We start from the raw sequence: 25,953 nt of genomic DNA on the forward strand, positions 1-25,953 counted from the left end.
TCTCAAAATATGCTAGACAAGTGCTCTACCACTGAGCCATACCTTCAACCCTTGTATTTTGTTTTTAAGTTTCCTAATGCTTCTCATGATCAGCCCAATTTGAGAACGTCTAGATTACTGCTAAGATTTCTTTTTAATGACAATGTATTTCTGCACACTCAGCATTGTGTTAAATACTTTATGCACAGTCCTAATAGTAAATCTTTACAACAATCCTCTGAGGAGGTAAAATATTAGTATTCCCATTTTATTCATCAGAAAACTCAACAGAGACATAAATAATTTGCCCAGCCAATAAATGGTGGTTTCAGAACTGAAATCCAGGACAAGTTCAAAGCCCATGGGCCTCAATATGCTATACAGTCCCTTCCAAACCCTGAGTCAGTACCCTCTAAGTGCACTTTTCCAACATACATACTCTCATGGTAAATTTCCAAGGACATCCTGTCTCTGACAATATATCTAATTGCAGCACTTCAATATAATGATACCATGAAGACATTAAAAAGTGATGCAGATCTATATTCACTGACATGGAAAATTATCCACAAAGCAATTTTGAGTGAAAAAGCAAATTACAATGAGATGTGCCACAGCTATTCCTATAAACAGAATGACCCCAAGATGGTCTAGAAGAATAAGTTATTATCTTTGGGTGGGGGTTGAAGGTAATGTTCACTTCCGAGGTCACTGTGAAACGACCAGGTTTTAGGCTTGAATTCAACACACTGCTTCTGGAGGACTGTTTCAAATGACAGGGAAACTGAGGCCACAGCTCAAGGTGGAATAATGCCATCCAGACAGCTTGGCTACCTTGGATCTGGCAAGTGCATAGAGGAGGCATGCAAATATGGACATGACCACAGGGAGGCAGTAGAGAGCCACCTGCAACTGTACGTCAGGGGCATTCTGCCAGGAAGGGGCCGCAGCCAAGGTGTTGGGCGTCTGGCTCCACAGAAACACAGGCAGGGGCAAGTCCTGGGCTCCCATCATGGCTCTGTGGGCCCTGGGGATTGCCTTGTACATGTCAAGATCCTCTCCAACCTCTTTCCACATCTAAATGAGTGGAAAGACACCCACAGGTCCTCAGGGATACCCTCAGCGGATCCATGGGACAGCAGCACATAGTAGAGCTTCCAAGGAAAGAACACTAATGATTTTCCCTCCCTCTGAGTTTGGGGAGAGTTCAGTTTCTCTTCTGGGACCACTTGGTTGTCAGATCACCAAGAAATGGCACTAGCACAGGTGAAAATAATGGCACACTTTATTGGCATAAATCACAGGAATTGAAATGGAAAAGGCCAGGTTAGAAGTTTATAGAGGAAAAAAAAATCAAATGATCAAATAACCATTGACCCAGAGAGTTGACTCCCAGAAACCCCAGTCCCTCTTGGGGAGGGACCTGGAGTGGGTCATTGTAAACAGAGCAGTAAGGCCTGTGGTGGGCGTGGAGATGTCAGACCTTTGGAGGACCTCCCAGACCTAGGCAGCTCCCAGGCCAGCCCCAAGGAAAAGATCCTCTTCTGGGACCGCAGCATACTCAGCCTGTGCTGGGAGGCCTGTGGACAGGTCTGAATCCCTCCCAGTAGACCACTCTGGAGTCCCTTTCCCTTGACCAGGAACCCCAGGCCTGCCTGTTCCTGCTTTATCCTGGGAAAGAGCTCTGGGGCTTCCTGTCGCTTCAGCAGGACCCTGTCCCTCTGCCCCAAATCCTCTCGGGCTCCCTTGCACCAACCTGGGGCCTTCTCCCCAAATTGAAGTGCCAATCCCCCCTGTAAAGGGGGAGGAACCTGTGCCAGTCTCCAGGGAGGGCAGGAAATTTGAGGAAGGAATATGCCCAGTGGAATCAACAAGACCAAAGAGACATTTATGGTCTTCATGGTCAAAATCAGAAACCAATTTTTCCTGAGAAGACAGGAGAAGCCCCAGAGAAGTAGTGAGGAGGCCGAGAATGTTCAGTGGGTTCTTTGTTGCAAAAAAGCTCCTACTCAGACAGGAAGCAGCCCCCCAAGTATACTTTCCCCTTCTCCTCCCTTAGGAACAGGACAGATGAGGTTCAGAATTCCAGGTCCCAAAGGGTCAGACACACTCAGGCCAGTTTGAATTAAGAGCTGCTGGCCTGGGCAGAAAGGAAGGGGTTTCAAAATACAGCAGTTTATAAAACAGTCCTGGTGAACCATGAAGTTACAGAAGAAGAGTCACAGAGCTGCTCCCAGTTCACCTGCTTACGCTAAGAAAAAAATAAAATACAAATTGCTCCCCGACCCGGTACAAAGCAAACTCCAAGCCAAAGCCATGGTCACTGACAGGACCAGCAGCAGTGGATGAGGAGGAGGAGAATATAAAAGGGAACATCTTTAAAATCTCTTCAAAATCATCTTGTATCGAGAAATAAAAGCAACTTGGGTGACATAATTCAAACCTCAGTGTAGAAATCTATCAAAGTCGGTACAGTGTCCAGGCCCAGACGACACTCCCCACGGGTGCTGTCCCAGGAGATGGAGGAAGTGGCTATAAAACATTATTGCTGGAGAGGCCTTTCTCAGTAGAACCAGAGCAGTTATAAAAGGGGCAGTTGGGAAAGGGGACAGTCACCCAGGCCTGGGAGACTGGAAGGCGAGAGCCCAAGAAACCTGCAGTCCCTTGAGCACTTCCACCCTTGGATGGATGGGTTTATGCTGGCATTGTTTGGAGGGAGCAGGGAACCCCCCAATTCTCTTAGGACAGTTAGACTGTGGTTTGAGGGGATAAGGATAAAAAGAGACTCCATCTAACCCTGCCGGCCCTTCCCTCCCAAGCTCCGCTGCTGAAATACGAGTACAAGATGGCTCCAGTGTGGGTTGCTGGCCGGGCCGGGCAGGTTCATGGGGACACATGTCGGGTGGGATGGAGCCCCCAGCCTCCACCTCCAGGAGGATGAGGAGTGGGCAGCCTGGGGAGAGCTGTAGGAAGAGGAGGGAGGCCCAAGGCTTTGGTGGAGACTGGAGAAGCACGCAGGACCCCCATGCCCCTTGTCCCATCCTGTGCCAGCTGAGGATGAGGGTTCCAGTTTCCACGTCTCTGGGTCACAGTAGCAGTCAGGGCGGCGGGGCTGGGGAAGGGACGCCTAGCAGAAGAGCTTGAGGAAGCAGTTCTGGCAGTAAGGCTTGTCGTTTTGCTCCTTGAAGGTGCCCTTGTTCAGCTGCTTGAGGCAGAAGGCACAGACAAAGTGCTCCGGGTGGAATTTCTTGGCCATGGCGGTGATGCAGCGGCCCGTGATGGGCTTCTGGCAACCAGAGCACAGCGAGCCGCGCCGTTCATGGTAGTGCACCTCACAGTATGGCTGCCCATCATGCTCGAAGAAGCTGCCGTTGATGAAAGGTGTGAAGCATTCCTGCCAGACAGAGAGGGGGCACACTGGAGGACAGGGGCTCAGGGGCTGGCCCTTCTGGCTGGGCCAGCTCCTGGCGTCATGCACAAGGACAGTCCAGGTCATCACACTCACACTGACCCACCTGCCCAACATTTCCTATGTGCAGAGTGCCGGGCTACATGCTTGCAGTTAAGGGACCAGCCCAAAGTCGTGCAGCTACTAAGGTCATACCCTGCATTCAAACAAGGTTGGATTCCTGGGTACCTAAGCAGGGGCTGTGACTGTGGGGCCAGAAACTCTGGTGCTGAAAAATGGGATCTGTTCTTGGACTCTGCATCCTAGGTCACTATTTGGATTCACATGTGCATTTAGAAGTTTCCCAAACTTATTTGATCAGAGAACCCTTGCTGGACCCCCAGCTGCCTCTTCCACCCCCTCCAGATGCTTTGAAGGCTCCTTACCCGGCATACAAAGCACTCAGGATGCCAAAGGGTGTTGAGGGCTGAGATGTAGTTCTCCAGGATGGCCCGGGCACAGCCACCACACTTGGGCGCAAACATGTCGAAATAATCCTTTCGGCAATAGGCCTTGCCATCCTTCTCATGGAACCCTGAGGAACAAGGGATTTGGAGCAAGTTTAGGGCCTTCAGAAATGGAGTTATCCTTACCCCAACCTCAGCAGAGTCTCCTAGCCCTCCCCCGACCCTCCGAGGGGGCAGTGGGTTAGTCTTCCAGTCCCTGCCGTACCTTCAGGACCAAAGAAGGCTCCACATTGGGCACAAAAGAAGTGCTCAGGATGCCAAGTCCGGTCAAGGGCCGTCACCACTTTCTGTGAAAGCAAACAGTGGGAATCAAAGTTCAGCTGCCAGCCAGGTGAGGTGGCACCTGCCTGTCATCCTGGCACCTCAGGAAGCTGAGGTAGGAAGATCGCAAGTTCAAAGCCAGCCTCAGCAACAGGGAGGCACTAAGCAACTCAGTGAGACCCTGTCTCTAAATAAAATACAAAATAGGGCTGGGGGGTGGCTCAGTGGTCAAGGGCCCCTGAGTTCAATCTCTGGTCCAAAAAAACAAAAAGAAATCTCAGCTGCCACTCACAACTAAGACTTACGTACCACTGTCCTTCCCACCTTGTTCCCAGCTCATAGCCAATGACAGTAAAATGCTCCCAACAAGGTCTCTCCTACTTATACTCAAAAACTCAATCTAAGAGTTCAGATTTATTAAAAGATGTGACATGCCAAACCCTCTCTCCTTTAATCCTCACAAAGGACTGAGATCATAGGTTCACTGACTCCTATTTTATAAGTAAAGAGACTTAGGCTCAGAGAGGCGAGGCATTTCCCTAACATCACACAGCAGGAAGAGTGAGACGGCTGCCGTTCAGCTTCATTTGTTGGTCAGGGCTCCTAATTCCTGGGAGTCTTGGCAGAAGGAATTCTGGACAGAAGTGGAGGGGAGCTGGAGCTACCTAATATGCATCAGGATGACCTGTGGATCAAGCCTGGGTTTGAATCTCAGTTCCACCATTTCTCTGAGCCCGCACCCTCTGAGGGCTATGGCAAAGATGAAATGAGCTGATGCGGGCATCGTGCCCAGATAAGGGAAAATCCTGGCTGCCACCCCCGCCCCCTCGTCCCACCACTGTGCCACCAGCATAAGCTCACATCCAGGATGGGACCGTTGCAGTAGTAGCAGCGTGGGGAGAAGAGGTTGTGATAGTCCTTTTCACAGTAGGGCTGTCCATCCCGCTCGAAGAAGTTCCGGGATCCGATCTCTTCCTGGCAGTGGGTGCAGACAAAGTGTTCAGGGTGCCAAGTCTTCCCCATGGCAGTCACAACCTGAGGAGGACGATGGAAGGTGGCTCAGGGAGAGGAGAGGAGAGGAGCGGAGCACAGAGCTCTGTGCCCACCTCCCCACTCATCACCTGCCCGGCGATGGGCTTCTTGCAGGCCCCGCAGACTCCTTTGGCAACCGTGGCAACCCCCAACTTGTTCAGGTCAGACTGCAGGCTCCCCAGCATGCTGTCCAGCTGGCTCCCAGGCTTTGGGGGTCCCCCAGGGGGTGAGCTGCTCCCAGTCTTCCCCTGAGCCATGAACTGTGGAGAGAGAGGGGGAGGGGGGCTGGTCAGGACATCTGTGGTACGGGGTCAGCAGGGCATCTTGAAGCACTGCAGCCCGGGGGCCGCTCTCCCTCCTGTACAGGTAGTACCAGTAAGGCAGGGGCCTGGGGAGCCCTGAATGTGGGAGTGACATCCGCAGGCCATCCTGGTGGATGGGGGCTCCCACAGGGACAAAAGAAAGGGCTTGCAGCACCCTGCTGCACCCAGGGAAACACCACAAACAGGAGCTCAGCCCCCGGCCCTGGCACTGACCCCTCCCTCATCCTGCCCTTCAGGGCTGCTCTGCCTGCCCCCTGGAGGCCAGCTGGAGTGCCACTCTCCATCCGCTCTTTGTTCCAGGCTGTGCATCTTAGATAGGGGAGGAAAAGAGAAGAAACTTTTCTTTAAAAAAACTAAATAAGAGACCTTGTCATCAGGCTCTTTCGCACAGGGAATTCAGGATGAGCTACGAGGACCTTTCCCTACTGGCAATACCAAAATCAGGAGACAGAAATCTAGAGAAACCCAGAGAGGAAGGCCCAGGAGAGGGAGGCAAGCCACCCAAAGGCATGGGACGAGAAAGGGAAGTGATTAGGGCCAGAGAGCAAAGAGGCCTCACCAGGTACTGGGCCTATGGACCGGAAGGGGAAGAGATGGGCTTTGGGTTCCACTCTGGAATGAATTCCTCTGTGTCAATACCCGGAGGAAGAAGGGAGGGGCGGGCAGAAGGGAAGCCTCACAGGAAAGCAAGAAGTCAGTTGATTTCCTGAGAGGTGTGGCCAGGGTCAAGGTCTAGGGAAGGACTGTGGTGGTTCATGTGCTGGGGCTGTGGATGGAGGGAAACCCCTGTGTGTGTGTGTGTGTGTGTGTGTGTGTGCGCGCGCGCGCTTGTGCGTGGCATTTGCCCACATGCAGAGTGGGGGGGTGGCGCAGGCACTAGGACAGGGAATGAGCAAGGTCAGTGCTGGGGCCCCTGGGAGGCCTGCCTGCATCGGGGAGAAGAGCGGGTCCTCTTCGGTCTGACAGCCCACGGACCTCACAGTATGGGCTACGCGAGTGGGAGAGGTGGCGCCCTGCCCATCCTCATCACGGGGTGCTTCCCCCGCACTTTGGACCCCAGGAGAACCATGGGTACAAGCTGAGGGCCCCAGAGGGGAGGAAGAGGATAGGGGAGAAGAGCTGCTGGCCGAGGCGTCCTGGAGATGCTGTGGCAAAGGGACAGAAGGAGGAGCCAGAACAGAGATGGTTCTTCTGAGGGGAATGGGAGAATCGGGAGGGAAGACAACCTGGGAAGAGGAAAGGGGGAGAGAGATAAGGGAGACAGAAAAAATCATCAGCCCAGGGAGCAGTGGGACTGGGGAAGTGAGGTCCCAGATCCCCCCAGGCCTTCCCACTCTGGCACCAAAAGTGAGGCCAGCCTCCCAACAAGGCCACAGGATGTAAGTAACCACCCCACCACCCCTAAATCCCTCCTCTGGCCAAGGAGAACCAAGGTAGCATCTGGACACCTGCTGCCCAGGCCCCGACCTGCCCAGCATCTCCTGGCTACCTTCTCTACCAGCTGCCCCCCAGCCCGCCTCCCGCGTGGCTGCACGGTGATGACGACACCCTCAGTCAGCCAGTCCTGCGCGGAGCGCCCTGGTGGCCCCGCGACCTCCTCCACCTCCGGCTGGATGCCCAGTCGGCCCTGCAGCTCTGCGATTAGCTGCTCCTGAGATGGGGTCCTGCTCAGGGTGGCGGGGTCCAGCCGGCGGCGAGGAGAGGGCTCCCGGGACATGGGGTGCGCGTGGCCAGTCTCCCGGCTCCTCCTGATCACAGAGCGGATCTGGGGGTGGAGGGGGAAGCTGTCACTCTCTTTCCAACTCTGAGCTGGCATGATGCCACTCAGTCCACCACACTCAGGAGTCCCAAGGGAAGGGAGGGCAGAACACAATGGCCAGAGAAAAGCCAGGCGGAGGGGGTGGCAGCAGGAGGCAGATGGGGTGGGCTCAGGAGTAGAGGCCCCAGGAGAACCTTCTGGCCCAGCATTTACCTCCAAGTGGGCCTCTGACTTTGGGTAAGACCCTTAACTTCCAGGGACCTCCGTCTCTCCATCTTTAAAATGGGGTAACAGTGTTTTCTTGGCTTCACTTACAGGTTATCAGAGAATTGAGAGGATGTAAGTGAACGCTCTTGACAGGCTTTAAGGCTTTTTCTTTTTGATTTACAATAGAAAAATGCAGGCTTTCCTTTTCAGTAAATCTCTTAATCAGTTTTCTTTTGTGCTTACTTTATTACTTACTTGTTTATAGTTTTTGTTTTGGGTTTTCTTTTGGGGGGGTGGCTCTTCTGTTGTTTTTTTTTTGGGGAAAGGGCATACAGTTTTAATTAAGCAGGAATAAATAACAACTACAGTAACAGCAGCCATGGCTTGTAGAGGAATCATGTGCTACTTCTACACACTTTCCAAGAATTTTCTCATTCAATCCTCTGGATAACCTTGATGGAAAGCTGTCTTATTATTACCCCATCATAAAGATAAGAAAACAAGTCAGGCATGGTGGTGCATGCCTGCAATCCCAGCAACTAAGGAGGCTAAGACAGGAGGATCACAGGTTTAAGGCCAGCTTCAGAAACTGAGACCCTTTCTCAAAATAAAAATTAAAAAGGACTAGGGATATAGCTCAGTAGTAAAGTGCCTCTGGGTCCCATCCCCAGTACCACACATCCACAAAACGGGCAGGGGTTGAGAGAGGAAAAAAAACTGAGGCAGAGGGTGGCTGCCCAAGGTCATACAGGTAGCAACCATTGGCCACAATATGGTTTGCATTTAGGTCTACGTGGTTCTGAAGTCCAGCTTTCAACCATTCTGCACATCAGAATGTCAAGGGCAGCTCAACCAAAGGGAAAAGTCTTAAATAAGCAAGAAGTGGGTCCTCACTATGAGGAAAGTCAGGGTCCAGCAGGGCTCTGTTGGCCCCACATGACCCACTGCCAAGCACTGGTGGTCAGGGTCACAGGCCACAGCACCTCAGCATCTGCTGCCCAGGCAGACACATGTGGAGTAGCAGGCTGCATGCAGTTAGCAAGGAGCAGCCCACACTCAGACCTGCCGAGGGCCATGCCTAAGTAGCTGCGCAAGCCAGTGCCTGCCTGGCCAGAGGTAGAAATCCTCTCCGTAGTGTTGGCTATGCCCATGACCATGGCATGCGGAAGCTCCAGCTGTTCCTTCCTGGCCTTGGCAGCAGCTTCAGTGGTGCCCTCAGGGCTCCTTGGGGTCTCAGGGTCCTGGGTTGGCTCCCTCAGGGTTCCCCTGTGGGGCATCTCTCCATTTAACTGCTCCTTGTGAACCAGGGCAGAGCAGCTGCTTCCCAGCACCCTTGGCTCTGGCCTGGATCTCCCCTTCTGCTGGCCATAGTCCTCTGTGAGAGTCCAGGTATCTGGGAAGACGGCCTGACGGTCCACGGCCACCACAGGTGGCTCCTGAGAGTCGCAAGCAGCTCCACGGGGAGCTTTAGTCCTGGATACCTCCAAAGCCCATGGCCATTCCCAAGTGGCAATCTCAGCTGCCTCTGAACACAAAATGTTAGCCGGTGGCCCCTGGGGACCTCCAGGCTCCTGGGACGCTGTGCTCCCAATAGGGGATGGAGTATGGCAGAGGGGAGCCCTAGAAGGCTCACTCATAGGGTTCAGCAGGTCCTTCCCAATTCCATCCTGGCTCTCTGCACCAAATGACCCTGGGCGACCCTCCACAGAGGGAGAGCTTGAGTTGCAGGTGTCACGTGTCACCCTGAAGCCAGCCAAGTCAAGCCAGCTGGGGGCCACGGGAGGTGGAAGACCCTGTCTATTTTCTTCAGTGAAGAGAACTTCTGGGGTGTGGTGTTGGCCTTGAAGGGCGGGTTTAGAGGTGGATGGCAGGAGTACAGAAGGCAGGGGAGGAGAAGGAGGAGGAGCGGTGTGGAGTGGGGATGGAGCTGGGCAGGGCAGCCCCAGGGAGCGCAGGGCCACAGCAGAGGAAGTAGTCTGGAGGAGAGAGACAGGAGAGGGGAGAAAAGAAAGAGCAAGCTGGGGTGAGGTGAGGAAGGACAGTTGCATCAAGGGTTGGGTTGGACTTAGGGCTCAGAGACCCCCCATCTACACTGACCCAGGTGCAAAGGTGAAGCACAGGGGTGACTCTTGAAGACTCAGACCCCCCAAAAAGACTTTCCTGGGCTTCATATCCTGCTTGGCCTTCAAGAAACCCAGGCCAGCAGAAAGCAGCCTTGATGCCATACCCACAGGGCCACCCATAGTGGGTAAGATGAGGTGGATCACAAGGAGACAGGTGGCCAAGGAGATCAGCCTCAGGCACAAACCAAGGCAGGGTCAGCCTCTGGCAGCCTGCTCAGTCCTCCTCAGATGGTGGCTCAACTCTTAGCCCTATCCTTCCTAGACAATTCCAGCTTGCCTAACGTCCCCAAGTCCTTGTACTAAGAGCACCACCGAGCACCAGCTGCTGAGCTTCTCTTCACCGGGCCTAGGGACACAAACCATCTCAGAAAGCAGTGACAGCCTTAAGGGCACTGGGGCAGGGCTCCCTCAGGCCAGTGCCTGAACCCAGCTTACTGCCCCTCGCTGACTGCTCAGAACCATGGCACCCAAGACTCACAAGGCCAGGTGCAACCATCAGCCCAGTGTACTCCCATCCTCCAGGGTAAGCCCCCAGACAAAGGACGGAGGAGGTAACATCAGGCCAGGAATGCACTGACCCTTCCCATACCTGCTACACCCAGCCCCCAAGGTCTCCAGCTGACCTATGTGGAAGCAAAGTCAGCAGTTACTGGAGAGTTCTGTCAATATCAATCCCCATCAAGGCACTGCATCCTCTAAATAAAACATCACGGGCTTGCAGGATGGGGAGGCCCAGGAGAGGGGCAGGGCCAAGTCCTGCAGGACCAGCCCAGCCTGGCAGGTTAGGTTTCCCACATGCAGGATTCGTGGGAACTCTGAGGCCCAGTGGCCTGGCCCTGGAGGGACAGGGAAGGGTGGAAGGAGGCTGGCAAGGGAGGCCTGTGAATTCAATTGCCAGAGGCAGAAAGAAAGAGGATGTGTTGAGGACAACTAGCGTGGGAGATGAGGCTCCACGGCAAGTGACCTCTCAGGCATGGGATCCTGAGTCCCACATGGCCCAGCAGAACACACCCTCCCCCACTGAGAGCAGCCATCAACACAGGGCCCTTTGTCCCAGTGTCCTGGCCTCCTGATCCCTCAACCTGGGTGGCTGAGAGTACCCAAGGAGGAAGGAATGTCCCAGCCGAGTGCCTCTCTGCTGCTTTGCAGCTCAGTCCCACAGACTGTCTCGCTTCCCTTCCCCAAATCCTGCTGCTCTGGCAAGGCCAGAATATTTTGGAGTCCCTGACTCAGGGACAAGGCACCCAAACACTGAGGGACCAAGGTCCAGCTGCTCACACTGAGGTAAAGGAAGAGAAGGACGGAAAGCATGGAAGACAGAGGGGCTACAGGGCACCTTAAAATCTGACAGCGAGGCCATCAGCTCGTCCAGCTCCCTGGTGGCAGAGGAGGCCGAGATGCGCGTCTGCTGCTGGCTGGAGGTGACTCTCTGTGGGCTGCTCATCTCGCCCTGGTTCACAGTGATGGCCGGGCTGCAGGGCAGGCATGGTGTCAGTGGGGAGCCCAGAGGCCAGCCCCAAGCTTCACAGGGAACTGTGTCAACACCTCGGCTCTGACTCTGGAGTCCCAAAACCTCAAGCTCAGGGAAAGAGCACCAGTGCCCAGTCTTTCCTGGGGACCCACCACGGGGAGAGGGCTGTCGGCTAGGGGACAGCACTGAGGTGAGCTGACTTGGGAGAAGACAGAGTTCGTACACAGATGTGAGAGTACGATAGCCTAACACTAATAAGAGTTAATGTTATTAAGGACTTGTCACAAATATTACACACTATGAGCCAGAAACCATTCCACGGACTTTATGTGTATTATTGGTCTCAGCTCTGCTGACATAGGTAGTCTTATAGTCTTAGCCCCATTAACCCACAACCACTTATCCCATTTTACAGACGGGGAAACTAAGGCTTGAGAGCTAACACACAGTAACTGGCAGAATCACGACTTAAACCCTGTCGACAACTCTGAAGTCTGTGCTAACAGTCACTAAATTGTAGGTGGCCTCTGTGTGCACAATGTCTGCCTTTTCTGATGGACAGTGGCCAGCTGAAGATAGAAATGATGTCCACACGACTCACCACTGTACTCTCAGGGTCTGGCAAACAACAGGCACTTAAGGGGATGGGTGACACCAGGGCTAAACAACACAACATGGAGCCCAGGGCCAGGCTGAGCAAGATCTGCCCCAGCGTGGGGACAGTCCAGTGGATACTCACACAGGGCTGGGCACAGAGCTCTCCAGTTCATCCAAGAGACTCTCCACACTAGGCCGAACGTCCTCCAGGCCCCGGCCCCCGTTCCGCTTGGGCTTCTCTTTTGTCAGGGGCCCAGCCTTGACTCCCACGGGACTGTTGTTCTCTGGGATGCCATAGTGAGGGCTCAGGGCCCCCGGGAGTGGAGGGCTTGTGTTGGTCTCCTCTTAGAGAGAAGGAAAGAAAAAGGCCGCTTATCCCTTGAGCCCTCTGAGGATCCAGAGGCAGCAGACGGGCCTGGGGAACCAATCCTACCTGCAGGGAAGCCTGGAGAATTATGCTGCACAGCATTCAGTTCTAGCAGCAGACGGTCAAGTTCAGAAAGGTTGCTGCCCAGGGAGGAGCTCATTACGGTGGGTGAAGGCTCGGCTGACTTCTGCTTGTTGGGGAAGCTTTGAGAGCAAAGGGAAGAAGACAGTGAGCGCTGCTCCGCGGCCGGGCACTGGCACTCCCTGGATTCTCAGGAGCACAGAGTGGAGGGGAAACAAAGCAAGACGACAGAGACTAGGGAAGGGATGTGGTAAGGAGGGAGGAGGAAGGAAGTCTTGCTTCAGTTCCTCTACCACAAGGGAACGCTGTGACAGCCCAGCCCATCCGCTACATGGAGATATTAGTGACAAGGTGGACAGGCCAATTAACAGGCATATGAACTGGCCAGGAGCCTTGGGGCCCTCTGTAGGTTAAACCAATAATGCTGGAGGCAGCACCCTCTGAGGACCAGTTGCCATGCCTGGTCCCCAGCCTCAGCTGCCTCCAGCCCAGGGCGGGAGGGGTTCCCAGAATTTCTGAGCAGGAAGAAGGGCGCCTGGGGGGGGATGAGGCTGTACCTGTAGACGTGCTCCTCCTCACTTGCTCGTGAGCACGGAGAACCAACACCGTCCTGGGGGTTGGAGGCACCGGAAGTTTTGGCACTGGAGCCGTACACAGGTGATGGGGATGGAGGCTACGAGAATAAAAGTGCTCAGAGAACTCTCCCAAGGGGAAGGAAAGAATGGGGGACAGGAGGAGCTCGAGTCACCCCCAGGTGGCTCCTGCTCACAGTCAGTCTCACCAGGGAATTTCCACACTCTGACTGGGACACTGGTGATTAATACTTGGTCACTGACCCCCTCACGTGGTGGATGGGATAAGCAGTGTCTGCCAGGGGACAGGCAAGTCCCCTGATCCATTCCTCTACTGGCTCCCCAAGCCTCTGATAGATAAGATCCTTTTGTCCCCAGGGCTTGGGGATTTCCCAGGTCCTGTCCCCACCTTACCTGCTGGTGAATGAGTCGGGAGCCACTGGACTGCCACTGGTCTAAGGGGTCAAGGATTGTGCCATTGAGGGCCTCGCTTGATGGGGGTGGAGGGACAGGGGGTGGCACTGCAATCTCCTGGTAGGTGTGGTTTCCAGTTGGGTAGGAGTAGGAGGGCTCCTCGGACAAAAACACAGGCCGCTTGGAGATGTGGGAGGTGGTGGACTCCAAGTCTGCCAGCAGGGCGTCTGCAGAGAGAAGGCACCAGGAGCAGGTGAGAATAAGGCCCCTGCCTGCCTACACCTCAAGAGTTAATGACTTCTGGGCATCGGCCCCACCCAGGGGAGAGATGACCAGCCTCAGGAGAGGAAGCTGCCAGCCCAAGAGCCTGGCCAAGAACAGGCTCCCAAAGCTGCCCTCTTCTCCCCAAGGCAAGACGGAAGGTGCTCTGGAGCTCACTCGGGGCTACTCCCTGGGGCTCTCCTACCTCTGGGTGTCGGGCACCTGGCTCTGCGTTCCTCCCCACAGGACTGTGCCGCTGGCTGGTGTGAGAAATGCCTTCCTGGAACTCTGACTCTGCAGAGCAACGCAGAGAATGGACAGGAGGGGCCCCACGTCATGGGGAGGGGCCCCTGCGCAGCGCCAGGCCCTCAGTGAACTTCCAAGAGCTTATGCTTCCTAGCCCATGGGTGGGAGGGGACACTGAGCAGTACCTGCCTTCCTGATCTATAGAAGCAGAACCCCAAGTTCTAAGATCCTCCTGAGGCTCCAGGCTGTGGGGTAAGGTGTGTGGGGACACAGGGGCTGGTACAAAGCCAGTGCAGTGGTCCCCACCTCCTGGTAAGCTGGGGGCAGGACTGCTCGGCTGGTTGTTTCTGCAGGAATCTGGCAAGCAGCCTGGCCCCAGAGGTTCCAGGGCCCCACTACTTTGCTTTTAACAGGAGGAGCCGAATCAGGCCTCGAGTGTTAGCGTCCGTTCTCCCGTTCTCCCGGCACCTGGCAGCCGACAGGAGGGAAAGGTACAGCTGGAAGGGTGGGGGTGGGAACTGCTGACCTTCTCACCTTATCCCCCCACACACACACTCCTGGGACCCTGGACAGGCCCATAGTCTGGACAGGCCAGCTCCAGATGCCACACCCTCATTCCTGCCATGCTCCTGGACTTGCTCACCCTGAGCTCCATGGTGAACTGCTTGATTTCTGGCCCTCAGGATAATCGGTATCAAAAAAGCAATGGCTGCATTTTTTTTTTGCCATTTACTAACAACAGGCACAGGGCTGGCGTTTGCATACATGGTCCCAGTTAATCCTCCTAATAACCCAAAAGGTTGAAATTCTGATCTTCCCTATCCAGCTGAGGAAGGTGGGCTTGGGGAGGTGGAGGGATCTGCCCCAGCAACAAAGCCAGTACCTCAGGTAACAAAGCCTGTGACTCCGCAGAAGCCCCAAATCCAAATACCCAGCCTGCACTGCTGTGACCACAAAACGATGCCATGTTGTGGTATAACTTCCTGAATGTCAGGAGCCCAAGATTTGAAGGCTACCAGCCTGATCCTTCCTATCTGCTCTCATCTCTAGCCCCACTTCCCTGAAGAGAAGAGGGAAGTAAGGCCCTCACCCAGGTCTATGGCGCCACACCTTGTCCCAGCTGTCTGCTCTGGTCGCCCACCCACCATAAGCTGGCCACACCTACTCCACGCTCTTGTCCAGATGGTCAGAGGGGAAGCCTGTTCCAGGGTCCAAGAGCCTGGGTCCTGGTCGCCTACTTCAGAGGAAGACCAGTTCCCACTGCCCTCTCCCACTCCAGGCTCTTTGGGAGAGGTTCGGCTTTTGGTCTCCAGCAAACCAGAACTAGGAGTTGCTATGTATCTAGATAAGAGCAGAAAAGGAACCAGCAGCCTCTCCAGGACCACACTGCTGCCTTGGGTTCCCACTGTGTCACCATTTCCTCCAGGCCCAACCTAGCAGGGACAGGGCCCCTTCTTCTTCATCATGGGCACAGCTGGGAAACCCCACTGTGGGCTCTCCAGAGCAGACAAGTGCAGCCCTAGGACGGTTGGCCGGAGCAGCCACAATCCTGAAAGCCCAGCAGGGCCAGGGCTTCATCTGTGTTACCTGCCTTCCTCCTCATAATGACACTGACACAGACAGCAAAACCAAGGTTCAGAGGCAGTCATGTCCCCCACTGCCAAAGCTAGCTGAGGTGACAACACTGGTCTTTGAACTCAGGTCTCTCGGGCTCCAGACACTCAATGGGAGACAAATGTTCTACCTTCCGTGGTCAACATCTGAATCCCAGTCTACTGCCCCTCACCAAAGCCCCACAGGATGACTGTAAGTCTGGCTTATTGGTTTATAGACTGGATTCTGGTTTAAGGTTTCAACAAAGATGCCTATGTTGGTCAGACTGTTGCTTGAAGGGTGCAGTCCTTGGGTACAGAGACAAGAGAACACTAGAGGGCCTGAACCAGACCTGAGTTCAAGTCCCAGCTCCTCCATCTACTATATTCATGCAGGGCTTCTCTAAGCCTCAGTCTCCTTGGTAAGCAGTGTCTGTATGAAGTTTATTGGGATAGTTAATGCTATAGTACATGGGCAGATCTTATTTGCTTTATGTAATCCAGAAAAAGATCTTCCTCCAAGAAGGGTAGGAGGCAAAGTACTGACTTATCCCCCCAAGTCTTTGCTGGGCAAGACATGAAAACACAACTCTGAGGAGAAAAATACAGTAATACACTAACATTCAAAATGTAGTACGTGTAGCTGTCAGGGAGAAGGTACACTGCCTTCCAGTTTTCTCCAAACCTGTGTCTGCCTGAGTGAGGAACCCCAGCAGGAACCTATGCAAGCCACAGGGTCTCTGGTGTGACTTCCTTCTCTTTCTCCACCTTAGTCCTCTCCTGTGACCTGGATAGGGCCTGGTGTCACTGTCTCCCAAAACCCACAAACCTCACAAACCGCTCAAGGAAGGGGTTCAGAAATACAGAAAGGGCCAAGGCATAGATTCTGAGGTTGACTTTGGATTCTGATGGCTGCAGATGCCCACTATTTCTCCACAGGCTGCAAAATGGTTAAGGGCCAAAGTCTCCTTGCCAGCTCAGTGAACTCCTCCCCTGGCTTGAGTAAACAGTCAGGCCAAGAGCACATAAAGGAATCCACTTGTAGGTAAACCCCATCCCAGGGGGTTCCCCCAAATTTGAGCTATAGCTACAACATTTTTTGCTGTTTTTTGTTTGTTTGTTTGCTGTTTTTTTCTTTTTCTTTTTCTTCTTTTTTTTTTTTGATACAGGGTTTCACTGTCACCCTAACTAGCTAAATGGCTTCAAACTCCCAGACTGAAGCAACCCTCAGGCACAGCTGGGACTACAAACATGCACCACTATGCCTGGCTACAGTGACAGCCTTTGGCTCAGCTCTAAACACTGAATGGCAGCCTCAGACATTCCGCCTATCCATACCCTAAGGAAAGGCAGGGGCCCCCTCCTCAGAGACTACTAGAACCCTGAAAGACCAGCAACACATCCTTTCTTCCCACACACTGACGGACAAGTTCCAAATGCCCTGGCTGAAAGCAGTTGTGGGGTCCTCATTTAAGCTATGGGAGACCTCAAAATTCCTCAGCATCACTCCACTAAGTTGCTGGGTCCAGGCCTGAGACCATCCTGACTCAAGTCACCCTGAGGGAGGAAGCCACCTGAGGTGGCTTTATCTTCTTTTTGGAGGAAACCACCCTGGGACTCTGCAGTCTTTTTGCCTCTCTGGGTCAATGAAAACACACCCTGACATTTGAATTCTCAGAAGAGGAAAGCCAAGACCACTGAGTGAGACCATACAATCTGTGTGTTTGGTGGTAGGATGGGTGTAAAGGCCCCACTGGCCAAGGGCAAAGGCCACAGAGCTATGGTCTGACTAGGAAGGGATGCAGACCATCAACTGCTACCACCAGAGGGCAGCACTGGCCCACTGTCTTCCTGCCATTGGGCAAGTAACCAAAGGTAACCTGTAATCAACAGAATTTGCAAATTGAGCCTAGTCAGGGAAGCCCCAGATAGGAGTGCGCTGAAGTTTCAATCCGGTTTTTTTTTTTTTTAGTTGTATATGGACTCAATGCCTTTGTTTGTTTTTTTTTGGTGCTAGGGATTGAACCCAGGGCCTTGTGCATGTAAGCTATATCCCCAACCCCCTTTATTTGTTTTTATGTGGTGCTAGGATCAAACCCTGTGCCTCACACTTTCGAGGCAAGTGTTCCACCACTAAGCTACAACTCCAGCCCAAAGTTTCAATCTTGAGGTACAAGATACGATGGTTGAGCTGGAGGGGCAGCAAGCTACCAGAAGCAGCACCAGGTGGCCAGTGTGCCAAGACTCCAGGACCATGCCTGGAACACACTATCATTTGAAGGTACAACCCAAGGGTGATATGCAGTGTGGCCCAGAGGGACATACTCTCTCACTTCTAGGGGTCTCTCTGAAAATGTAATGCTGCAAGTACCCCATTTCCACCATGGCCATGCCTGGTCAAGCAACAGCTTGGAGCAGCAGTGGCTTTGAGCCAGGAGGCTGACCAGAGCTGGTGGCAAGATGGGCATAGTGCACAAGGGGCCAGACCAAGAGGAAGAGGCCATTCCCTGGGCCACGGAGATCAGCTGTAATCCTTAGGACTGGGTGGAAGCCTACAGGTCTGCAGCCCGAGAGGGTTAAGATGCACGCATCCCTGCCCCTCCCCCACCTAAGGAGGGAGCCCCCAGGGGCCAGTCCGCTAGCATTCCTGGGCAAATGATGGTGCAGTGCACCTCAAGTTTCCATACCAGCCCACGGGCACAGGGTGGAGGAAACCAGGGGTCCCCTCATACCCCCAACATAGGCATGTGCCTCAGACTACCCTTTAGATACCCAGGCTGACCCATTGACAGGCAGCACTCAGTAATGGGTTAAAGAGGATCAATGGGGTGGAGCTCAGTGGTAGAGCTCCTACTTAGCATACAGAAAGCTCTGAGTTCAATTCCCAGCAGGAAAGAGAGAGAGAGAGAAAATATAAATCAATGAAACTTTCCACTCCACCCCCAAGCAAAGCAAAGAAAAAAAGTCAGGGTTCTTTCACAAGCTGGGCTTTCTCTACACCAGGCCCAGCCACAATATCTTAGTATGTGATAAAGTCTGTCAAGACCGGAGGACTGGAGCTGGACAGGTGCCAAGAGAGAGAGAGAAAGGTCCATCCAGGATGGTGTGTGAGAGGGAGGAAGAGCCACAGCTATTCCACTCTCCCCTCCAGGCTCTAAGGACACTAGAAGTTATAGCTTGCACAGAAGGATTCCGAGCTACAGTTCTGCTCAGTAGCTGAACTGCTTGGGTAGGTCACTCCAGGTTCTGGTGCCTTGGTTTCCTTGCCTGCCCCATAGGAATGCCACCATTTTACTCACAGGATTAAGATTAAACAAGAAAACAGATATAAAGCACCTACTTAGCACAGGGTTTGAAACAGCCCACTGTCAGTAAGTGGGCCGCATGAAGCAGACAGGAGCTCTCTCCCAGAGAAATAAATGTTCAGCCCTAGAAAGAGAAAGCACCTTCCACCCTCTCCTACCCCTGAGGGCAAAGGACACCGCAATATAGTGCTGAACCAACAGGAAGGGCACCATTCTGGCCAAAAGCCTCCTGCCAGATCTTACCCTTGAGCCCACAGCTGAGATAGGTAAATGTGGGGCACTGAGCCAGCTTTCTCATCCCTTCCTAGGGTTTGAAGGTGGCCCTTCCTGGGCCCTTGCCCACCTGGCCCACCTGACCCACCCTGCCACTCCTCCAATAGCAGCCCCAGTAGTCCAGAAGAGAGATGGTGTCTGGCCACCAGGAATGCCTACACAACCCTACCATGCCTGTAACCTAGGGCCTGGCTGAGGAGAGGCCACAGCAAGCACAAGCCTTGAACACATTCTTTCCACAGGTCAGTTTAACTCAGCTTCCATGGCCCCAGGCAGGGCCTAGACCAGCTTCCTTAGGAAATGACAAGAGGAAGGAGCGGTGAATGTCCTTCTTTAGTTCCTGACAAAGATAGCACAGGGCCTCCACAGCTAAAGGGTGTTCCCAATAGTCCCAGGCCACCGTCTATACCTGTCCTTCTATCAGGTGAAACCTGGACTTCCAGACAGACAGCACCAGCTCTGCAAATGCCCACCCTGAGGGGATTAGAGAAGCCCAGCCTTAGACCCCCTGGTCTGAGCAAGGGAGGATTCAGGCTCCCTGCTGACCACCTGGGCAGTCTCAGTGGCTTCAGATGTCACAGATCTGATGGGCCCCCTTACAGCTACACAGACCCTCATCCCCTTTGGTGAGACTCTTCCAGATTAGGAAGGAGAGCAGGAAGGTAGGTCTTCCCCCTCCCCTGGCCCCAAGTCCCTATCCCCTCCCACATCCCAGGGCACATGAGCAGTTAGAGCAGTAATCTAATCCGCAGCAGGGTGCTTTTACTCTGTGAGTAACACCCTAGGAATGGGGAGCTGGGTATATTTATCCTGATAACCGTCCTGTCCTCAGAGGAAAGGCAGATCTGTGGCCAGTAAGGGCCAATCCACAATTAGGCCAGATCGGCTCTGCCCCCACCCAGTCCAGGGACCTAGGGCCTGGACACTGATTAGGAACTCAAATCTCCAGGAGGGGTCCTCCCTGCCAATTTGGGTTCTTGTCAAACGTCTCCTTTCCAAGAATTAAACTCCAGCGAGCAGGGACCTTGTCTACCTTACTTGATGCTTTATCCCCAGCAGCAAGAATAATGAATGGTTGAGTGACAGAGGGACTGTGAAGAGCAGGAATATGGGGAAGGAGGAGTGGACAGGGAAAATAGCCAGGGCCAAGCAGGAGCCAGGGTGCCATGCTCCAGGCCCAACCTACTGAGTGCCCATCAGTGTACTGGATAACCTCTCTGGATGTCTTCCCTCTCAGTAAAATATCCCCATTCCTGGTAGCAAGCTCTGAGGAAGGGACATCATTATAGGTGGGATTTATACAGCACTTGTGAGCTCTTTGGGAGTTTGTCTAAATCCAAGATACTGCTATTATCTGAACCCCAGACAGGAACTGTTCTCCCTCAGGGAATGGATGAGAAGCCAATCAATACCATAGTGTCATTTAAATATTTAATAGCCATGCCTGCAGGTTATAAAGACTCAGCCACCAAGTCTCCTTCGCTGACTCATGCCTCACTCAACAGGAACTGTCATTTTACTCTCAGCCCTGTAGGAAGTGTGGGCTGGGGGTGACACACAGGAAATGAGGGGGAAAGGCCAGAGAGTTTTCCAATCTGCCAGTGGGGTGTGGGGGGCCTGCTTGTCTGAATAAGGCGGTTCCTTTCTGGCTTCCTCAGTGCCAGAGGCTGGTTTCCTGCCTGCTGACAGGCCCTGCCTTGCAGAGGTTGACACAAGATGAGTGTGCAGACAGGTTCACTTTCTTTATTGGGTACCTGGCTTGTGCCTTGTGTCACAGGGCACAGGTAACAAGAGAGAATAAAGGCTGAAAGGCAACTCAAGAGGTCACCCTGAGCTCCAGGCAGAAGCCCAACTGTGCCAGGTCCCGCCTGCATCAAACACACAGCACCCTTGCATGGCCCACATACAAGGTGCCTGGCTGCAGGGGCTTCCCTATCAGACTGGGCTCCAGGTGGTTAAGCAGCAGCAGGTGAGAAGAGGTAGAGGAGGCCCGTTCTGACTCTGAGTACATCCACATGCCTGCCACAGCTAGAGGCTCAGCCACACAGTCCAGGATGGCAGAGCAGTGGATTCTCCTCCCTTAAAGAACTCATCCTCACAGCCACGATCACAGTCCTTCTCTCAGAGCCACTCCCTCCCCAGAGTCTCAGAACACCAAGGACACATTTCCTTGGTTAGATTTCATCCACCTCTTCAGGTCTCCCGGAGACTCAGGACCTTTTAAGGTCAAGTCTAGGGCCTCACAAAAGGCCCATCCCACTGTTCCTTCAATGGGTAAAATATACTCATACACAAAAAAAGTCAGACGGCCTCGAGCCCAGGAGACTCATGTGCTGGAAATGTCCTCAGCAGTTTCAGATTCACTCCAGTCCCTTCCTGCAATTTGTTGTGCTTCCAGGCAAGTAGGTCTGTTGCAGAGCAGGGCGGCTCCAGGGGCCTCTCCCCCTGCTAATCACCAACAGAGGTTAGGAGGGGCTGAGCAGTGAGTCATCACCCACCCCACAGAGACCCGAACAAAAAGTTCAAAAGTTTGCCTGTTCCTGGGATGGGGCCTTTTGTGATGTTTATGGCTTTCGGGGCACTAGTTACCCACTCTTTTGCTAGTCAAAATCTGACTAATGAACACAGCCCAAGAGGACCAGAGACCAGGCCCACACTTCCCTTTTCTCAGGCAATCAATTATTTTCTGAACCGGCCCTTACTTCCTCGATTTCCCAGGTTCTCCTTTCCAAAGTACCCTGAACAGTTCAGTCCTCTTTTAGTTCCCACATGTCCTGGTCCCGATGTGGCATTAATTTCCTTCACAGGGCCTCTCTCCATTTAACATGAATCTCCCTTTCTTTCCATCAGCTGCAGCCAATGACATGGACTCAGTCCCTCTTCCCAACTCACTCGCAGACCCCACTCTGGATTTTTTTTTTTTTTTTTTACTCTGTCCCTTCTCACAGACACCACCCATTTGATTTTTGGAACTCCACCTTTTTTGTGTGTGCCCCACACTTCAGTTTCCTATTAGACTGCACGCCCCCTTGTGAGCAGGCACTTCCTTCCCCCTCCAGGATCCCACAGCATGGACACCCTGGTAGGCCTCTCAGAGAGAGCTGGAAAGACTGTGCGCTGAGCAAGGGGCAGTCAACAATACAGTCCCTGGATACCAACTCCACAGAGGCTCAAGTTCCTTATATAAAATGGCAGTATTTGCATATAACCTGTACACACCCTCCCATATACTTAATGGGTTTTTGAGATGGGGTTTCGATCTGTTGCCCAGGCTAGCCTTGAACTCGTGATCCTCCTGCCTCAGCCTCCCAAATAGCTGGGACTACAGTCATATGACAACATATTGGGCTTTCCCATATACTTTAAATCATCTCTAAACTACCTAATACAATGTAAATACTTTGTAGATAATTATTATACTGTATGGTTTAGGGAATAATGACAAGGAAAAAGTCTGTACATGTTTAGTACAGATGCAATTTCAAAAATTTATTTTTTTTCAGCACAGGGGATTGAACTTGGGCAGGGCCTCTCCAACTGACCTACATTCCCCCCCTTCCCTGTTCCTTTTTTTTTAAAGAAAGGGTCTCACTAATTGCTGAGGTTGACCTCAAACTAGCAATCCTCCTGCCTCAACCTCCTGAGTAGCTAGGATTACAGGTGTGTGCGTACCAAAGCAGCAGGCCTGTTTTTTAATATTTTCAATCTGCAGTTGGGTGAATCTGCAGGTGCGAGACCCACAGATACAGAGAGCAGGCTCATTCTATCGGTGGTTCTTTGCCTACATACGGCAAATGTGCAACCCGGGGTTGACAATCTGCTCTTGAGCCTTCACTCCCTGCTCAGTCCCCCTCATTGTGACCTGCCTCTCAAACCAGGCTCTCCTTTCCCTTTCCTCAGCCATGGCCCCTATCCTCAATACTTAAAGTGCCCCACCACCACCTCCATTTTTTACCCAAGATGTCCGCACCTCCAGGGGACAGTGGGAGGTCAGGCCCACAGTAAGTCATCTCAGGATAAACCCAGAACACCTTCTGAAGGTCAGATTACACAGAAGCAAGAAACTCAAATCACTATCTTAAATTAAAACAAGCAATGTTATATTTTAAAGCCAAATACAAAATGGAAGTGAGATTGTAAAACTGATAGAGGCTTCAAAGAGACTTTTTGCACATGCACTTGGGGACTTTGGTGGACAGTTTTACACAGCACCACAAAGCCCCGACTGTCTGCACATAAAGCTACCCCTGTCCATACTGCAGATTTGGCTGCACTGGTGGCCGTGGGGGCTGGGACAGTCACAGAGCTTTTTATATACCCTTCTGGTATCCCACCCGCCTGGAAGTGTGGTACAGTGAAAAGAACGAGCATCCCAGGAGAGGCAGATGGCTTCAAATCCACCATTCGCTCGCCTGATGAGAGCTGACTTGACCATTCCGGGCTTTAGTTTATTCAAACACCTCACAGAGCACGTGGTGAGTAATAGATGAAAAAGTATGATGGCTGGGGATAAAATAAATGTGAGCCTCCCACTCTGACACAGAGGAGACACTCAGTAAATAAATCCACATCACTGATTTTCATCTCCCTGAGGACGGGAGGGGGAGGAGTTGGAGCCAGGGACTGTGGCCAGGGATCCTGGGAGCTGTGACAGGTCGTCACCAGCTCAGGCCTTCTTGCTGAGCAAACCACTGACCTCACCCCTCTGTGCCTGGGGTTCATTCCAAGTCCTTCTCAGAGAACATTAGTTGAGCCCAGAAGCCTCCAATTTGCTGCCTAGCAAGGGCAGAGGCAAGACAGAGAAGCTGCAGGGCTTCAGCACTCGCCCTCCCGGGAAGGCACAGCTCCCCAAGAGCCCATAGCTTAGAACCCAGAATGGAGACAATAGAAGAAGCTGCCCAAGCCCCACAGAAGCTCCCAGGGGAACAGGCCCAGGAGAAAGAAGCCTTTGCTTCTGCCAAGGAGTTCTGAACCCAGCAGCATGTCACAGAGGAAGCAAAGACAGGGCAATGGGGCAGAAAGAAGTTCAGGAGGAGGGACAGAGGGCAAAAGGGAAATAACCCTCCCTCCGTGGGCATCCACTAGGAGCCCCGCCTCATGACACCATTTCACAGATGAGGAACAGAGGCCCAGAGCTGAGGCGTGCACCCTCCAGGCAGGCAGCGTTCCCACAAGGACAGCTCTGCCTATCTACAAAGTCCATCCCAGGACACCCCACAAACAGAGGAGGAGCTGCACAGCAGCTGTCCCTCATTCTGCTGTCGGCACTCCCCACTTCCACAGCATCAGTCCCCTAAGCCCCAGGAGGAATCCAAGAAAGTAAGCCACTGTGTAGACACCACAGTGTCTCCTTCCCTCTCCTCTTCCTCACCTTCCGCCCCAGGCAAGGTTCTGAGCTACTGATAGTCCCTAGGGATGGCACGGGGATTGCAAGAATTCAGAAGAGGCAGAAAGACTCCCCATTCCAGCTAGACTTTCTGCTGTACCAGGCTGTCGTACAGGAGCATTTCCTTCCTGCACTCTAGGCACGGTGCTTCTGCTGCCATCTGAGTACCTTGATGCCAGACGGGGCTGCCTCAGGCACTGATGTGTGGTCTCAAAGAGGTAGCTCAAGAAGCATCGGGAGACAGGACTCCACTGTACACACCAAACCAGCCAACTGAAAGCGAGATGGAAGCACCTGGCCTGGACTCCCCAAGCCACAGAGAACCTAGATATTCCTCCAGTGGGCAACCCAGGGCCTCCCCCAAGCACTTACTCTACAGAGCAAAAAAAGCAAGCGGTTCCAGGTTTCTTCCACTGTGAATGCTGTTCCTGCCTGCCCCGCGTCTCAGGCCTAGAGGATGGCAGTCGACACAAGCACACTGGGGAAACAGGCCTGAGCTGAGGGCTATTCTTGGCCCCTGATTCTCAAGTCTGATGCGTAGTCCATCAGTCATGAGATGTGCCACCACCCACCCTTGACTAATAATCATCAAACATTGACACGTGCAACTGATTTGCTTTTACTTTGAGAAAGTCAACTGAAGTGGGTTCAAGATGACTCCATGACTGTCAGCCCCACCCACGTATTCCAATGAGCTTTCTTGAGAGAAAACTGGCGAGTGTGCAGAACCCTGAACACACCCCAGGAGTCATTCATAGGATTGAAAACACTATTTCAGATGGTCAGGAGCTCTGAAAAGAAGAGGGGGGAAGGAAAAGAGCCAGCCAGCCAGCTGCCCCCTGGGTGCACTCCCAGTTGACCCTCAATGACACTTTGGCTTCCCTAGAAGCCATTTATACCATTCAGCCCTGGATCTTTTTGGTCTCACAAGATTTGGAAGCCATCTGCTACTTTCAGGGCTCCAGGAAATGCTGGAGCCCCTTGACAGCTGGTGTCACTACAGACAGTTGTCACCTCCTGAATAAGGTCCCATCCCACGCACAGAAGTTCTAAGTCATCTCAGTCCCCCACCCCCCCCATGCTTCCCAAACTTGCTCATAGGTAGCAGGCCTGACCCAATATGAGGCCCTAGTGGGATGATGGCACTGATCTACAAAGAAGGATACCTCCAGCCAGTGTCCTGAAGAGGGCAAGGCCAATTTAGCTGGAAGCTGGGATCCTTGCTGACTTCTGCACTGGGAAATCTGCCTCTTCCTGGACAGGGAGGAAGAAGATTGAAGCTGAAGAGTCACACTGGAAAACCACAATTGGAATAGGGAAAACAGATTTTCCTGAAACAAAACACACCCAGGAATCTCTGGGGTCTCATTTTGGTACAGCACTCATATGTAGGGACATCAATATACAGGGAAGGACACAGTGGGAACAGAACCAAAATAAAACCCTGAAGTCAGCCTGCAACAAGCCCACCAAACCCAGAGCTGAGACCTCAAGTCAAATAGTCCCCAGGCCTCATGCTTGAACTGAGCAAAGGAGTCTGTGCCCTGGGGCTCAAGAGGCAGAGAAGGTTCTAGGACTTCCACCTGGCTTGGCATGTCCAATCCAGCTGGCTACACCAGGAGATAGACTGGGGCCAGGATGGGAGGGATCCACTCCACTCCTGATTTGGATTTTATCTCAGGAGACACTCAGGAGCTCTGGGGAACCAATCCAGCAGAGCCAAGACAGATGGCAACAGCAGCGTCTGACTGTAATACCTAGAAACAGCGCACAGGAAGTCACCAATGTA

General features: G+C 53.0%; 1 protein-coding gene across 7 annotated transcripts in view; it reads right to left on the reverse strand.

The window, feature by feature from the left end:
* Positions 1 to 1,246: 1,246 nt before the first annotated feature.
* The window catches only part of Pxn (paxillin), a 47,371-nt gene continuing 22,664 nt past the window's right edge, over positions 1,247 to 25,953 (reverse strand). For 2 of the 7 annotated variants that reach the window (XM_027923336.2, XM_071617097.1), the window contains exons 2-13: positions 13,102 to 13,328; positions 12,673 to 12,788; positions 12,101 to 12,237; positions 11,810 to 12,011; positions 10,936 to 11,071; positions 7,000 to 7,275; positions 5,724 to 5,819; positions 5,277 to 5,447; positions 5,017 to 5,190; positions 4,100 to 4,181; positions 3,814 to 3,962; positions 1,247 to 3,373 (exon numbers count right to left, since the gene is read on the reverse strand). In XM_027923336.2, coding sequence (XP_027779137.2) covers positions 3,107 to 3,373; positions 3,814 to 3,962; positions 4,100 to 4,181; positions 5,017 to 5,190; positions 5,277 to 5,447; positions 5,724 to 5,819; positions 7,000 to 7,275; positions 10,936 to 11,071; positions 11,810 to 12,011; positions 12,101 to 12,237; positions 12,673 to 12,788; positions 13,102 to 13,328 — 2,033 coding nt within the window. In that variant the 3' untranslated portion in view covers positions 1,247 to 3,106. Of the gene's footprint in view, positions 3,374 to 3,813; positions 3,963 to 4,099; positions 4,182 to 5,016; positions 5,191 to 5,276; positions 5,448 to 5,723; positions 5,820 to 6,436; positions 6,737 to 6,999; positions 7,276 to 8,582; positions 9,453 to 10,935; positions 11,072 to 11,809; positions 12,012 to 12,100; positions 12,238 to 12,672; positions 12,789 to 13,101; positions 13,329 to 13,567; positions 13,644 to 25,953 lie in introns of those variants that run through there. The other 5 variants (XM_071617099.1, XM_027923339.2, XM_071617090.1 and 2 more) reach the window with 5 other exon arrangements.

The sequence above is a fragment of the Marmota flaviventris genome, chromosome 1 (genome assembly GCF_047511675.1).
Source record: "Marmota flaviventris isolate mMarFla1 chromosome 1, mMarFla1.hap1, whole genome shotgun sequence".
Classification (NCBI taxonomy): Eukaryota; Metazoa; Chordata; class Mammalia; order Rodentia; family Sciuridae; genus Marmota; species Marmota flaviventris.